The sequence below is a fragment of the Pseudopipra pipra genome, chromosome 20 (genome assembly GCF_036250125.1).
Source record: "Pseudopipra pipra isolate bDixPip1 chromosome 20, bDixPip1.hap1, whole genome shotgun sequence".
NCBI lineage: Eukaryota > Metazoa > Chordata > Aves > Passeriformes > Pipridae > Pseudopipra > Pseudopipra pipra.
Window position 1 is genome coordinate 9,493,289 of NC_087568.1, and position 15,387 is coordinate 9,508,675.

At 50.6% G+C, this 15,387-nt stretch overlaps 1 protein-coding gene across 10 annotated transcripts in view; it reads right to left on the reverse strand.

Moving 5' to 3' along the window:
• Window positions 1-13,823: 13,823 nt before the first annotated feature.
• LOC135425159 (histone-lysine N-methyltransferase EHMT1-like) overlaps window positions 13,824-15,387 on the reverse strand; it is a 130,187-nt gene continuing 128,623 nt past the window's right edge. For all 10 annotated transcript variants that reach the window (XM_064677149.1, XM_064677152.1, XM_064677151.1 and 7 more), the window contains one exon: window positions 13,824-15,261. In XM_064677149.1, the coding sequence (XP_064533219.1) occupies window positions 15,078-15,261 (184 nt within the window). In that variant the 3' untranslated portion in view covers window positions 13,824-15,077. The remainder of the gene's footprint in view (window positions 15,262-15,387) is intronic.

Sequence of the window (15,387 nt, forward strand, 5' to 3'; positions counted from 1 at the left end):
CCTAATATTCAATCTAAACCTCCCCCGGAGCAACATGAGGCCATTTCCTCTTGTCTTACCAAGGTATCAGAGGGGAGCAGAGTGCAGCCAAAGAGAAATGTGGGAAAGCCTGAAAATCAACCCCCAGGGTCCCGGGGCAGGGGTAAAACAGTCAGTGGAGCAAGATTACTGCATTAAAGTGGTAAATAAGCAATCTGAGGACCTTCTGTGGTGTTGGGTCATCGGTTGGACTCGATGATCTCAGAGGTTTGTTTTTTTTACAACATAGATGATTCTGTGATTCTTCAGGTTACAGAGCACAGAGGGGCTAAGAGGGTGCTAATTAGTGACAATCCCAAATACAAAAGCAGGGGATCAACGGCATTTTAAGGTGCTTTTTCCTTCGGCGAGAAGTTGCAGCTGCTCAGAGCTGGCTCAGGATGTCAAGGAAAAGAGGCTGGAAACCCAAGGGGTCCAGTGGAGGGCCAGGAGCACAGTCTGCCCTGAGCTGGTGGCCGAGGGACAGAAACACGAAGAAGGTTTGGGCTCCTCGGACTGCCCGGAGCTGCTGGGAGAGGGTGGGAAGGAAAACCATCCCCTCCCTCCTCCGCCTCTCCCCGGCGGGTCCCACCCGCGAGCCCCTTGCGAGGGGTAAAAACCCATCGCCGCCAAACCCCAGCGAGCAGCTGAATCCCTGTGCAGCCCCTCTGCAGCCCCCCCCAGAAGTGCCAGCGGCCGTGGGAGCGGCGGGAGCGGGGGGAGCCCAGGGCGGAGCGGGCGGAGGGGGCGGCAGGAGCCGGGCGGGTCTGGAGCCTCTCGCCGCATCCTCGGGAGTTTTCTGGGGCTCCAGCGCCCTCTGCTCCGGCACGGACAGAAGTGAAGCTCCGCTCACCCCAGGCGGGGCAGTGGGGCAGGGGCTGGGGGTGCCACCGGGAGCGGGAGCTGCTTCCCAGGCTCTGAGCGCGAGTGTCACCCCGGTTGTCACCTCCCGGCGCTCAGCAGGGCGGCCCCATCAGTTCAGTAGGATTCTCTCTTAGACTCTGAAAGCCGCACGATTTGCAAGGGCGATTGCCGGGGGAGGTGTGTCCCCCCCCCAGCACGGGGACATCGGCTCTCCTGGGCACCAGGAGCATCTCTGCAGTCAGATGGTTCCATCAGGACGCAGCCTCAGGAGCTGGGTGCCTCTTGCTGAGGTGCTTATGAGAATCCCACAGGGCTATAAACACTTCTTGAAACTTTGCCTTAAAGTAATTTTTGAAGATGGAAATGCTTCGGAGACGTTTCCAGTGTGCTTGTTTTCCAGAAGCTGGCAATGGGTTCAGTGCTTGCAAAAAGCTGCCAGATACCTTCAAGGCCCCTCTTTTGACCACTAGACTCCACTTGCTGCCAAAGCTCAGACAAGAAAATGGGCCTCTTGCTTTACTTTATTTATTGTTTTAACCCCCGTTCTTGCCAGTTCTTGGGACGTGAAATTGTGAGCTGCAGCTTCTTCCTCTAATTTCCCATTTTCTGGCATTGCTGGGCCTCTTCTGCAGCACAGCCCACCAAAAAGCTTGCTCAGCTTTGCTGCATTTGGGCAGTTTCCCTCATTTGTGGGTCGGGCTGTGCAGTTCAGGCACGGGCAGCTGTTTGAAACACCAGCTCCTGAGCCCCCTGACTTCCCTTGCAGTGGCTGTTCGGTCGTGGCGTGGGCTCTGTTTGCTGATTAAAATGATTTTTCTGCGTAACAGAAGCTCTCAGCGCCTCTGATGTGAGGAGGAATAATTAAGTCCTCTCAGTAATGCAGATAAATAATGTCTTTGGAGAGCCCTGAGTGCATCATAAATCAGCAGAGCCGTGTTCCTGAGGTGCCACCTCCCCGTGTCCTGGCACTGAGTGATTGCAGAGGGGTTTTAGCACGTGCTGGGCAGGGATCACCTGCTGGCCCCCGATGCCACCTGGAATGGCACTGCCTGAGGGCTCTGCTGATGCCCAGTGCCTGCCTGGGACCTGCCAGATAGTTTTATACAAGCTGTTTCTAAATAAGTTGGGATTTTGGAATGTCCCTCCTGCAAAGAGCCCCACCGTGGACGGAAACGCTCCGTCCCTGCATCAGAACTGAGGTGGAACCACACAAGTCCTGGCCTGACACAATCCAGTGCTGCACCACAAACATGTCAGTATAAACTGATATTTTGGTAATCTACAGTTTTAAGTGTACCTCTATGTCCATGTGCATGAGGACATCTGATTTTTTTGTTGGTTTATTTAGTTTTCTGAGGTGGAACCACACAAGTCCTGGCCTGGCAGAATCCAGTGCTGCACCACAAACACATCAATATCCATTTATATTTAGGTATCTACAGTTTTAATACATCTATATATCCATGTATATAGTGAAATTTGGTGTCCCTGCCCCTTTGGGTACCACACCACCATCAGCAGCTGTTCCCCACCACACCTTCAGCTGCTCCTGGAGATGAAAAACGTGTTGTACTGAGTGCTGAGTTCCTCAGGAGGAAACCACACCAAAACCACCAAAAAATCCCAAACAAAAAAAAAAGAAAAAAAAACCAAACCCCACAAAAATAACAATAATAAAAAAACAAACCACAAAAAAAAACCAAACCAAAAAACCACCAAAACAACCCACCAAAAAGCCAAAAAAACCCTACTCCAAAAATACTCAACCCCCCAAAAAAAGCCAAGACCCCAAAAAACCCCAAGAAATCCTCCCCCCCACAAAAAAAAAACCAACTGAAAAATCAGTATTTTAATTAGAAATTGGTTGCTTTAGTCCTAAAACCTCTGATAGGACAGAGTTTCTGAGCAGCCCAGCTCAGTATTTAGAATATTTCTCTTCAGTGGGTCTTTGCTGTTCCTATTTCAGACAGTTTATTAAGGGATTAGTTCTTGGGAACAGCTGCATTTTCCACTTCACCGGGAACTAAACACGTCAGGCCCGCTGTGCAAGTGGCCTGAGAGCAAAGGAGCTCAGTGTTTTCTAAGTGAAGTGTTGTTCCCTGCCTTGGGACCCTACAAACCTTCTCCCTGCTCAGGAGGGGATCACCTCCCTGCATGGAGCTGCAAACAAACACACACAGGAGTTCGGGGGCTGGGACTGACCCTAAATATTATGGGATCAAAAAATCCCACACTGGTTTGGATTGGAAGGGGCTTTAAAGCTCATCCAGTGCCACCCCCTGCCATGGGCAGGGACACCTTCCACTAGCCCAGGTTGCTCCAAGCCCTGTCCAACCTGGCCTTGGACACTTCCAGGGATGGGGCAGCCACAGCTTCTCTGGGAATTCCATCCCAGCCCCTCCCCACCCTCACAGGGAAGAGCTTTTTTTCTGATATCCAACCCAAACCTCCTCTCTTTCAGTTTGGAGGATCATTTGGCTGCATCCTCATTTATTCTCTCATTATTTGCCGAGGGAACAGCCCCAAACAGCCTTTCCTGGTGCTGTCAGTGACCTGCAGGACACAGCCCGCGGGAGGCTGCAAATCCAGCAAGTGTTTGGCATCTCTGATCTTGGGGGGCCCTTTTTCATGGGATGGGAACAACAAGAGCTCCTCAGTTAAGTCCTGGGTACTGATTTCATTTTCATCCTATTAACTGCTCTGCCCTACATGTGTTTGCTGTGCTCTGTAGGATTCCCTTTCCCCCCACCCTGTGTACATACAAATGGCAAAGATAAAACAGCTTCATTAGTCCTCACCACTCTTCAAGCACCGGTTTCTTTATATTTTTTACCTTTCAAGTGCTCATAAAAGAGCCTCCTTGACAGCTCCCAGACCTGCACCTCTCCAGCAGAGCAAAGATGCACGAACTGACATCAAGAGCTCTGCTACTTTTGAAGCAGGAGGTGGAAAAAAGCCTCTGCACAGCCCAGAAAGAAACCCAACCTGGGGGTACCCTCAGCTGGGGAGGTGGGGGGAGCTGGAGGGCTCAGAACAGCAAAACCCCCCAAGAAAATGGCACTTATAGGTCATTTTGGTTTTTTTAAACAGTAGGAGCAGGTTGGCCTTAAACGCTGAGCCCCAGCAGGGCCTGAGCAGCACCAGGTCGGGTCACCCTGGGTGGGAGCTGCTTTTCCTGCTAAGAGGAAAATCAAAGCTTTTTGTGTCTCCCTCTACAAAAACTAGAAGGGGAGAAAAGGGGGAGAAAGGGGAGAAAACCTCAACAGGGAGAGGAGCGAGACAAATATCAAATTAGAGAATGCAAATACGTAAAAAAATTGGAAAAGAGTAGAAAAGACAACAGATTGAGCAGAAAAACAGGGTTTTCCACGATGCTGAAAACCAAAGGCACCAAAAGATTGGAGAGTTTACAGTGCATTGCAGAGGTTGTTTGCATCAGTGACCACCCACTTCATGAACTGACACAAACACGGGGGCTTTGACCCAAAGAATTCATAATCAAAATGAAAACTTCCAACCAGAAAGGAAAACAATCAGAGGGAAAATGTATTTAGACAAGTGGCCAAGGGAGGCTTGTAAACGTTTGGGGAAAAATAAAATGAAACCAGCAAACAAAACCACAACTGTTTTCAGCTCTTCACTGTAGTTTTTTAGGACATCAAGAAGGGGACTGAAAGAACTAGAGGTGGCTACAAAGCTCAGGGAAGGTGTTCCCTGAAGAAACACAGTGGGATTTTTGGGGTGTATGGAGTTGGATTGTCCTAGTGGGTCCCTTCCAGCTCAGGATATTCTGTGATCCCATAAAACTGCAGAGAGATGGGGAGGATAAAACCCAGCACAAGCCCAGACAGGCTGGTCAGGGTTTTACAGCACCTCCCAAACCTCTACATGCTTGAGCTTCCTTCGATTTTGAGCTGAAATCCCAGGAATTTTCAACAGTTCAGCCATGGGTAAATATTTCATCCAAATCCAGGAACTGGCCTGAAATGCAGCTGGGGAAGGGAAAGAGACACTTGTTGGTCTCAGTACCAAGGGCAACTATTTAGAAAAATAATGAATAATGTGAAGAGTGAATTTAACTTTACCTAGCAGGAACATCTGCTGGCTCCCAAACACGTGGCTGATCTCCAGACTCCTGCTAAAGCTTCACATTTGGGTTGTTTTTCCAAAGCAGAGCTGAGTTAGATCATTTACCTCGTTCCAGGCACTACTTTGATGTTTACACTGATTTAAGAATTAGCTGGAAGATGGTTGCATGTGCCAAGGGAAGGGGCAGCAAGGACTGACAGCACGAGGGGTGCCCGAGCTCTGTTTCACTGTCCAGATTTTCCTTTCTCTGTTTTGCTTCAGGAAATAAGGCTCAGTAACATCAAAACAGCATCTCCTCGGGTCCAGCCCTGGGCTGGCAAAGCCATCCTGGCTGCCACACTCCCTGGTGCTGCGTGAGGATCTGAGCTCTGCAGGCCTGCACACCAGGCAACACTTGTTTCAACTGAATTAGCCAGAAAGGTCTGGAATGGTTAATTGGAATTATTTAGCCATAATGTTTTGCCCTTCTCCTCCTCTCCATGGCATAATGTTTCCTAAATTGAATTCCTTTAACAGAATCCAATATGCAGCAAAACTGTTGTGCTGGGGAAACGGAACATTTGGGGTCTGGCTGATGAACCCCCCCCCGTGGGGCTCCCAGGGCCCCCTTTTCTGTCCCCATCCCCTGCCCAGCCCCAGCAGGAACCAGGCACTGCAGAGTGAGATTCCTCCTGCCCAGGGCCATGGGATGTGACAATCCTGGGATCACACAGGGCTGCAGGGAGGGCTCAGCACCAGGAGCTCCCTTGGGCAGCTGCACCTCCCTTCCCGTGCCAGGCCAGGGAAATCTGTGCTGACAGAATCCCACAACATCCTGAGCTGGAAAGGACCCTCAAGGATCAACCCCTGGCCCTGCACAGACACCCCAACAATCCCACCCTGTCCCTCAGAGCATTGTCCAAACCCTCCTGGAGCTCTGGCAGCCTTGGGGCTGTGCCCACTGCCCTGGGGAGCCTGGTCAGTGCCCAACCACCCTCTGGGGGAGGAACCTTTTCCTAATATCCAACCTAAACCTCCCCTGAGGCTTAACCAAGCCACACAGCCCCTGTCAGGCTTTTCTGTGCAAGCAGCTTGTGAAGAATTATCGCAAATAACTGGAAAAAAATTATTTTGCTGAGGTCAGCAGAGCTGGAGATTGAGGCACCACCCAAACCAAGGTGGATTTTTACCCTCAGGAGAGGTTTCCACACGTAGTCAGGGCAAACACAGAGGCAGCAAACAGCACCTTCCTGCAGAAGCAGAGGGTCAGGAAAGAGCTTTTCCAGGCCACAGAGCTGCAGTGCCAGGGAGGAGCAGGGACTGTCACCTCCCAGGTGTGTGGGCACCACCCTCACCCGAAGTGAGGTGCATCTGTCTGCATAAAGTTAAACCTTTGCACAGAGAAACCCTTCAAAGCATCTCTTCCTGAGCCAGGAATCACTGTATTTGGGGACATGACTTGTCTGTCCCAGCAGACACTGCACTGCTGGTGGGAGTCCTGCTCTGAGGGAGCTGAGCTGGAGGGTCTGTGTGTCCTGGAGATCACTGAGCATCACAGATACACCTTCACCTCAGTTCAGAGCACAGCCAGCCTGTGGGTGTAACACCACCTTCACCAGCAGATCCACTGCACAGAGAGACAAGGATGGAAGGTTCCCAGGTCACTTGGTGTTATTTTCCCTCCCCTTCACAATAATACTTTCATAGCCAAAAAAAAAATAATTAAAAATATCTGTCTGTTGAAAGAATTGAGGATGTTTTCCAGGGTAGTTTTACAGAAGCAACTTGGTCCTCTTACAAATCAATATTATACCAGGCTCTGTCTTTATCTCCCCAGGTTTGCCCCCAAATCCCTGGTTTTCTAGTCCATTTGTGGAATGGAAAAGGCAAGCAGGGGGTCCCCTCCCACAGCCACAACCAGGATCCAACAAAGCAGCCCCTCACTAGTTCTTGCTGCCTTGGGGTGAGGTTTTCAAAGCCAGGAGCCCAAAGGGACCCACTGGGAAGTTTTATTCCCATTTTACGGATGGGAAACAGAATCAAAGAGGTCTTTCAGCTTCTGAGATGATGTGCTGGGTAGAGGGGTGGGTAGGAGGATCCATCAGGCTACTTGGAACTACCTAAGGACACTCAGAACATCCAAAGCCTTCCTGGGGGGGACTGAGGGGCAAGGGGGGGGAATTGCTTGTCCACCACCCACCCCAACCAACCCTGGGGCAGAGCAGGGCAGGTGCAGGTCTCACAGCTGAGCAGCTCAACCACATTTGAGCCCAAGAGGAGGATTTACAGCCCAGTGGAAGGCAGGGAATGTGCAGCAGCACAAAAGTTGCCTGGATTCTGGTTTGCCTCCCCTTTAAATCCAGCACTTTGGCCCTTTCCTGCTCCAGTCCCTGCTGGTGCTGAGCACCTCCTCTCTGCCCACTGAGTCATCAGCTCCTGCTCTTTCTCCACCCCAAGGCATCCTGGGGGTTCCTGACTCGACCCAGAAGAGCTCCAGGGATTTGCCCCGTGGCAGAAGAGCAGCTCCTGCAGCAGGGGGGAGAGCACAGACAACACCAGGAAAACAAAACACTTCTGTGCCACCAAAGTTCCTGAACTTCTTCCAGCTCGAGCCTGTGTCAAAGGGATATTCACAATATAAATGAGAATCTTCTCCCCAGCCCCTTTTTGCTCATTTGTACAGTCACTTTGCTAATGGTGAGGGCCATGTTTGCTGCTCACAAACTCCCTGGCAATTTATTCCAGCTATTTTCCCCCAACAGCTGCACAACTAGAGAGAAATTCTCTTCCCAGCAGAGGCAGAAGAAAGGGATATTTGTCATATTATGTCTGGGTAAAGCTTATCTGCTTATTTGCTGCTTGGAATTATATTTACAGAGCACAACAAAGGCAAAGCCAAATGCACTAATTGCTGCTGCTCAGGTGGAATATTTTCTGCTCACCCTGAGCTCTGCATCAGTGGGGCTTTATCCTTTATCCAGCATGAGTGAGCCACACAGAAGGTTTTTATTATTCACCCATCACTGCTATTTCATTGCCACTACACTTTCTGAAAGAAGGAAGAAAACCCTCAATGATTCCTTGCATGTCGTTCTGCTTTTCAAACAAGGATTGCTGATTTTTTTTTTGAGCTTATTACACATCACAGACAAATAAATCACCATTTAAATCAACCCCATTCTGAAAACACAGATGGAGGCTCCTTCAGAAGGGGAGCTCTCCATCACCAGGTGTTTTAGATCCTCAGCACAGTGGGCTCCAGATACCCACATTCCCAGGATCCCAAGGGATTAGCACAGTGCAGAAGCAACCCTCCAGCAGAGAAGAATTCTAGCCCAAAAATCTTAATATTTTCTACCTTATCAACACCACAGAAACCTCATCTTACCTCTGCTCCAGCTTATTTGGTTACAGAGCACCCCCTCACCCCTGTGTTCATACAGCAGAGGCCAAAACAGGCACCAGCACCCAACTCCCAGCACTGGGGTTTAAAGGAGTGCCTGGAAAGGCAGCTGGAAAAGGGGTAAATTGGTCTGTAAAGAGGCTCAGCTGGTGACACTCAACCTGTTCCCCCTTTCCTTGGGGAAGGGAAAAGCATCCCAACTGCAAAATGCAGCTGGAGTGCTGTGCCCAGCTCTGGCCCCTCAGCTCAGGAAGGACATGGAGGGGCTGGAGCAGGTCCAGAGAAGGGCAACCAGGCTGGGGAAGGGTGTGGAGCACAAGTGCTGTGAGGAGAGGCTGAGGGAGCTGGGGGGGCTCAGCCTGGACAGGAGGAGGCTCAGGGGAGACCTTCTCACTCTCTGCAACTCCCTGCCAGGAGGGGGGAGCCGGGGGGGGTCGGGCTCTGCTGCCAGGAACCAGCAGCAGGACAAGAGGGCACAGCCTGGAGCTGCCCCAGGGCAGGTTTAGGTTGGCCATTGGGCAGAAGTTGTTTGCAGAGAGAGGGATCAGCCCTTGGAATGGGCTGCCCAGGGAGGGGGTGGAGTCCCCGTCCCTGGAGGGGTTTGAGCAGAGCCTGGATGTGGCATCAGTGCCATGGGCTGGGTGACAAGGTGGGGTTGGGTCAAGGGTTGGACTCGATGATCTCAGAGGTCTTTTCCAACCTGGCTGATTTTGTGATTCTGTGATTCTGTGATCTCTGATCCCCCCAGAGCTCCCTGCCCTTCTCCCCAGCCACCTCCTTAAAATGAGCTCAGCCCAAAGGCACTTGGCTCTGCCCGGGCTTGGAGGTGTTTTATGGCCTTTGAAACCCCCCTCAGTGGGGAATGGGGCTCGTGGGATCCCTGTGTCCAACACTGCCTATTCCTGCCAAGGATTAAAGGCCTCTGCAGCCAGGAAAGTTGGCAAATGGATCCCTCTTAAACAGCCAGGCCTTTCCCTAATGTAATCTCTTGTCATTCCTGTTAGATAGCAGAGCTCCAAGGATTTAAACAAAGCCTTGGCTCCCTGTGCCCATGCCCTGCTCCCACCAGGTCAGCTGGGGAACTTCATGGAATGAGGAATTTAATCCTCCCCTGTGTCTTCTGTCCAGTGTCACCAGCAAGGTGGGACCCCCAGCAGGTGCTTAGGGCAGCCATGAGGGGCTGAGTCCTCTTTGATGACTCTCACGTTGGTTAAACAGAATTTCAAAGGCAGAGTCGAGCAGGAAAACTCTGGAGCTGAGCTTGTCCAACCTCCCCCTCCCAATGGAGACACACCTCTGCTCACAGGCTCACAGGCAGCAATATTTGCTTTTTCTAGTATTAGAAATAATACCTGGAGAGGGGGAACAGGGCTGACCCCGACCTCCCCTGGCATCAGCGCCTCTCCCCTCTCCTGCCTCATCACTCCCATCCCATCTGCAGCCTTCAAACTTACACCTCAGCCTGGTGTGATCTCACAGCCAGGACATGGAGGCCTTTCCCAGTGATAGCAGTGGCTTTTCATCCTGCCCATAGCACTGAAAAGGAAATTAAAAGGGTGATAAGGAAGCTCCTTCGGCAGCGAGGGAATATTCTGTGCTAGAGGAGAGATAAACTAATATTTCTTCCAGCTCTGGCGAAGGCTCAGGAATGAGACATGGGCTGAAATTCCACATTTATAGAGATTTGATAACTCTTACCTGGGCTGCAGGATAACCATCACCCTCACTTCCATTTCCCTGGGGAGGGAGGTCAGTGTTGAGGGACAAAAGGAGAGATGGAGTCTATAAAGAGAAGCCAGATAAGCTCCAGTATTTCAGGATAATTGAGTGGCTTTGCTGGCCCAGGTCAGCTCAGGGCGATGGATGCTGCCTTTTGAGTGCCTTTCTAAGCTGCCTTTGGGTGCTTTTCTATCGCCCCCATGTCCAGCAGCCCCCAGAGAGGTGAGCCAGCTCAGCTCCTCAGCTCCATGGCCTGCTCAGTGTGCAGGGGGGTTGCAGGGGGAAGTGCCCTGTGATCCCAGCTGGATCTGACCCATCCACATCCCATCCACTGGCCCTGGAGCAGGTGACCCTCTTGGGGCAGGTCCTGGGTGATGCTCTAGTGGGGCCGATGCCCACCAGGAGTGGGGTGTGTGGGAGCTGGGCCTGAAGGAGCCCCTGAGCCCCTACAATGCCCCCCAAATTACTGGTTGCTCCCCCGGAGTGAATTACCCCATCCCCCCCTGCACCCCAAGTTGGGGGAGGGGGCAGCCCCCCAAAAGAGGCCATCACCCCATCCCACAGCTCAGTGCAGACACACTGTGCCACCCCACCTTGGCCTGACTTTCACTGGGGGCATCTGGTGGGAAAAAAGAAGGGGAGCAGGGATGTTCCATGTCTGGCAGGAGAGTGGCATCTCCTCTAGCCCTGTGGAACCAGGGGGTTTGCCCTGGTGCCCCCCTCCCAGCCCAGTGGGTGAGGGTGGAATGCTGTGGGATGCACCTCCAGCCCCACACCCCACCTGAGCTCAGCACCCACCGCCAGCATCCAGCTGCAGTCCCACTCTCCAGGATGTCTGGCTGACCATGGGGACATCCCAAAGCATGCCAAAATCCCTGGGAAAAGGCCAATGAACGACTGAAAGTCTCTCTGCATCTTCAGCAGTGCCGAGGGGAGAAAAGGAGAAGCAATCCCCCCCGTGCTGGTCACTGCCACGAGCAAACGAGTCCTGGCTGCTCCAGAACAAAGCCTGGAGCTGTAATGCTGTCACTGCACTAAAGGGAGAGAAACATCTCTCTCAAACAAAAACAAAGTCGGGGCTGCAGCCACCTGGGGCAGCCGGGCTGTGCCCTCCTTGGTAAGGAGCCCTCAGGCAGGGAAGGAGCAGCTCAACCTCGGGGTAAAATACTCCCATTAAAATTGGAGCAGCTTTAGGATGAAGTGGCTCAACAACCCATGGCCACCAGTCAAAAGGGGTCAGCAGAGTGGCTGGAGTGGTTTTGCCCACCTCCCCTGGACCCCAGAGCCCTCAGATCCACATCAGGGGGGAGCAGGAGGCAGCAGTGGCCCTTTAGCCCCCCCACCCCCTGAGCAGCCGCTGAGCTGGAGCCCCCCAGCACTGCAGAAATGCCTGTTAAAGGAGACCCCCCTTTCCCCTTTCCCTGGGGAAATGTGCTGGGGCATTAACTGGATGTTCAACTTGCAGTTATCTGCACAGAAAAGCAAAGGCATCACCCAAAGGTGCTGGGGGTTACCTGGGACTGTGTTTGACACCCAGGGCCCCCATCAGGCGTCCCCACATGCCACCCAAAACACCCAGGGGAACAACTGATTTCAGGGAAGTTAAACTCAGAGAGCAGATTTCTCTGGGGGGTTTTCCACTTCTCCCCTTCAATTAAAGCCCTTTATTCTCCTTGGAGTGTTTAATGACATGACACTGAACTGTGTTATCACAATTAGCCCGCAGTCCAACAGTCCCGACGTGTGAGGGCACGTGGGTGCCCCCGAGGGTCCCGGTGTCCCCGGCAGCTCTGGGTGTTCTGAACGGAAACCTTCGCCATTCCAGAGGCAAAAATCCATCATTTCTCATCAAACAAACCCAACCCACGGACCCCACAATTTATTGACCACCTCGAGCTGCCTGACTTGTGAGTGAGGAGGATGAGGGCACCCCCGGGGCTCTGCCAGGCGGGGGAGAGGTGGGGGAGTGGGTGAGGCAGAGCCCTCCCTGCTCTCCCCCATCCCTGCTGGCATCAGGCCGGGCTTTTCCTCCCCTTTATGAATATTTTTATGAGCTATTGACTGGCAGTGACTCAGAGTGGCTGGTTTTCCTGGGGCTGGGTGATGGGGAGGGCACACGCTGGCTCTGCTTAGTCACGGCAGCCCCACCCACAGCTGGCACCCCTGGGGGGACACCCCTGGTGACACCAAACAGAAATTAAACCCTCCAAGGCCACCTTTGAAGTGTTGGTGAGCCAGGCATTGCTTTATTCTGGCCAGTGACAGGCAGAGAACCGTTCCAGCCACGTGTCCCTCTCAGGACTTCTCATGCATTTACACATTTACGCAAACAAAGAAATTCAAATGTTCATTGGCTCCAAGTTACACGGTTCTCTTAATTAATTAGTGTTGTATCATTTACTGGCTAATTTGGTCCTCATTCTTTGGTTCTCTTATCATTCTCCCTTAGAGAGTCTCCATCTCATGTCTTTATTAATCCTCTCTGTATCTTCTGGTGAGTCCAACACGTCGCTGAAAGACCATAAATTTGAGATGTCCAATCTTCATCTCCCTCAGGCTTTGTTTGTTGAAGCTCATCAGAGCCAGGCCAGAGAAACTCGAAGCTTTGGTGGTTTAAAGATCAAACTGACAAGTCTGTGAAAAAAAATCCAGCCACTGGCTGCCGTTAATTAAAAATTTAGAGAAGTTATATCACTTCCAGTACATGGAATTTACAGCCTTTCCAACCAGGACCTGCACCCACAGCACCCCCAAACCCAGCAGAGCCCTGTGCTCCATCTCCATCACTCTTTCTATGACGGGAAACATCCCCAGGCTTTGTTCACAGGTAAATTCTCCCCCTCACCCCTTCACTTGGTATTTTTGATTAAATTTTATTTCATTTCCCCCTGGCAGGGGGATGAAGAGGCATCTTGGGTCCCCCAAAACCTGTGCCAAGCTCAGCCCAGCACTACCCACCCAGCAACTGGAATCCAGGCTCCCAAACTTTAAGACTAAAGGATTATAAATCTTAAAAAAATTTATTTTTTTTTTTAATTTTATAAATTTAAAAAACTACCTCAAAATCCCCCAGAATAAGAAGCAAACACAGTCAGGCTGCTTTTCTTTGCAGGAAGGGTGGTTTTTTGTGTTCTTTCTTCATTTTCAAGCTCATGAAAGTGCCACCCCCACCCTGGTTCATCCCCCCCGGAGACAAAAAAAAAAACAACAGCCAAACTCTTTTTAAAGCACTTTTTTTTTCTTTTTTTTATTGATTTCATTGAAAACAGAACAAGAAAATGATCAGAGCCAAAAGGCTGCTCCTTTAAAACTGTCAAAAACATGAACAGAAAAAAAAATAATAATAATAAACATGATGGCATTATGAATGTTCTAGAAGAGATGAACAAAAAAAAAAAAACAAACTTGTTACTGCACTAATTACAGTATTTAAAGATATATGCAAAAAAAAAAAAAAAATTAAGATAATGACCTGCCCAGCCACCACACAAAAGGTGATGGCAAATTTATTCACACTACAATACTAACAATTTAAAAAAAGTTTTGTTTTTTTTTTCCTGCATTTTTATACTAAAATCACTTTGTTCTTTTTATACAATTGATAAGTTTATATTCACGTGGTGAGCAAAAATCACACCAGAATCAGCACCGTTTTGTTTTGTGGTTTCTTTTTGTTGTCATTTTGGTTTTTTTGGTGTTTTTTTTTTCTTTTTTTTTTTTTTTGTGTGGCTTTTTTTTTTTTTAAATTATTATTATTATTATTTTTTAATTCGCTTTAGTCTTTTAATGCTTGTCCCCAATGTTTCAATAATGGTAAAAAATAAAACAGTCCATTGAAACTTCAGAGCATGTGACTTAAAAATCAATTGAAGGTGCCCAGGGTTGGGCAAAGTGATGGGAACAGACGAGCTGGTGGCATCTGGGATCTTCTCACCGTGACATGTCCCGTCTGCTCTTCACCCCAGCCAGTCAAGGTTCTCTATAATATATATATCATCCATATTTATCTTTTAAAAAAGGAAAAAAAACGGCGTTTCCTTAAGGAATTAGTGTCTTGTAAAATCCTCTTCGACCTTCTCTCTCTCTCTCTCTAAAAACCATTAGTGGGACAGGGTGGAAATCCTTCGTGGAGGAGCCCAACACTGAGGCAGGAACACAGCCAAGGGTCGTGGGCAGAGCTGGTTTGTAACGGAGGAGGCCCAGGAGGGAGCGGGGTGGGCTCTGCAGAGAGCCAGGGGTTGGAAGGAGCGTGGCTTCCTTCTCATCAGATGAGAGAAAAGCCGTGGGATTTGGGAAGGAAGGAGGGAATTTGTTAGAAAGGCCCCGTCGCTCCTCGGCAAAGGCCCCACCACGACGTCCTGCGAGATGGGGGGGGGGGGGGGATTGTTAATTAGAACAAAAAAAAAAAAAACCAACCAAAAAACCAACCAAACCAACAAAAACCAACCAGCAGAACCTGCCCCGGGGCTGTGCCCAGCAAACCCAGAGCCAGCACCTCCCGCTCCCAGAAGCAGAGTCCCAGCAAGTGTTCCCAGTCCGTGACACGTGAGCCGGAGGGGACTGGGGGAGGATCCACCAGGGAGTCGGAGCACGGGCAGCTCTCCTTGGCTCTGAAACACTCGGCACGGTCACACAGGGGGCAGCTCCTGAGGAATGAACTGCTCCAGCCACCCCTCCACACACCACTGGGAAAACCAGCAGCTTTCCAGGACCAGGGAGGGGAGAACAACATCACGGAGGTGGGATTTGCTTTTCCTTATCCCTCGAGTAACAGTCGGTGGCACAGCCCTAAAAGCGTCTCGAACCCTTGGCTTTCCTTGAGCAGGTTTGGTTTCTTTTTTTTTTTTCTTTTTTTTTTTCCTTTTTTCGTTTGTTTGTTTCGTTTTCTTTTTTTTTTTCTCCTTTTTTTGTTTCTTTTTTTTTCCCCCTCTCTTTTAAATGGAAATTCGGACAGTATGTGAATCTAACAGGGTTAAAAGCAGTCAGTCTCTGGGGAAGCAGAGCCTCAAAAGGGGCCGGCTGCCGTGGCAGAGCTGGTGTCGGGGAGCCCGTTCTCCTGCGTGTCCTGGGCCGAGGTGCTCGCCTGCCGCTGGGCCAGCGCTGAGCTCGAGTGTTTGCACTTGGGTGAACCGCACTGACAGCTGAAGAATTTGCCTTTGATGTCCCAGAACCTGTCCCCGTAGTCAAAGCTGCAAGAGAGACACGGAGAGGGGGTCAGTGCACAGCAGCAGGAGGAGCAAAGAGGGGCCGAGATCAGCACGGCACAATCTGAGGATCACAGACCGGTCTGGGCTGGAAGGGACCTTAAAGATCAT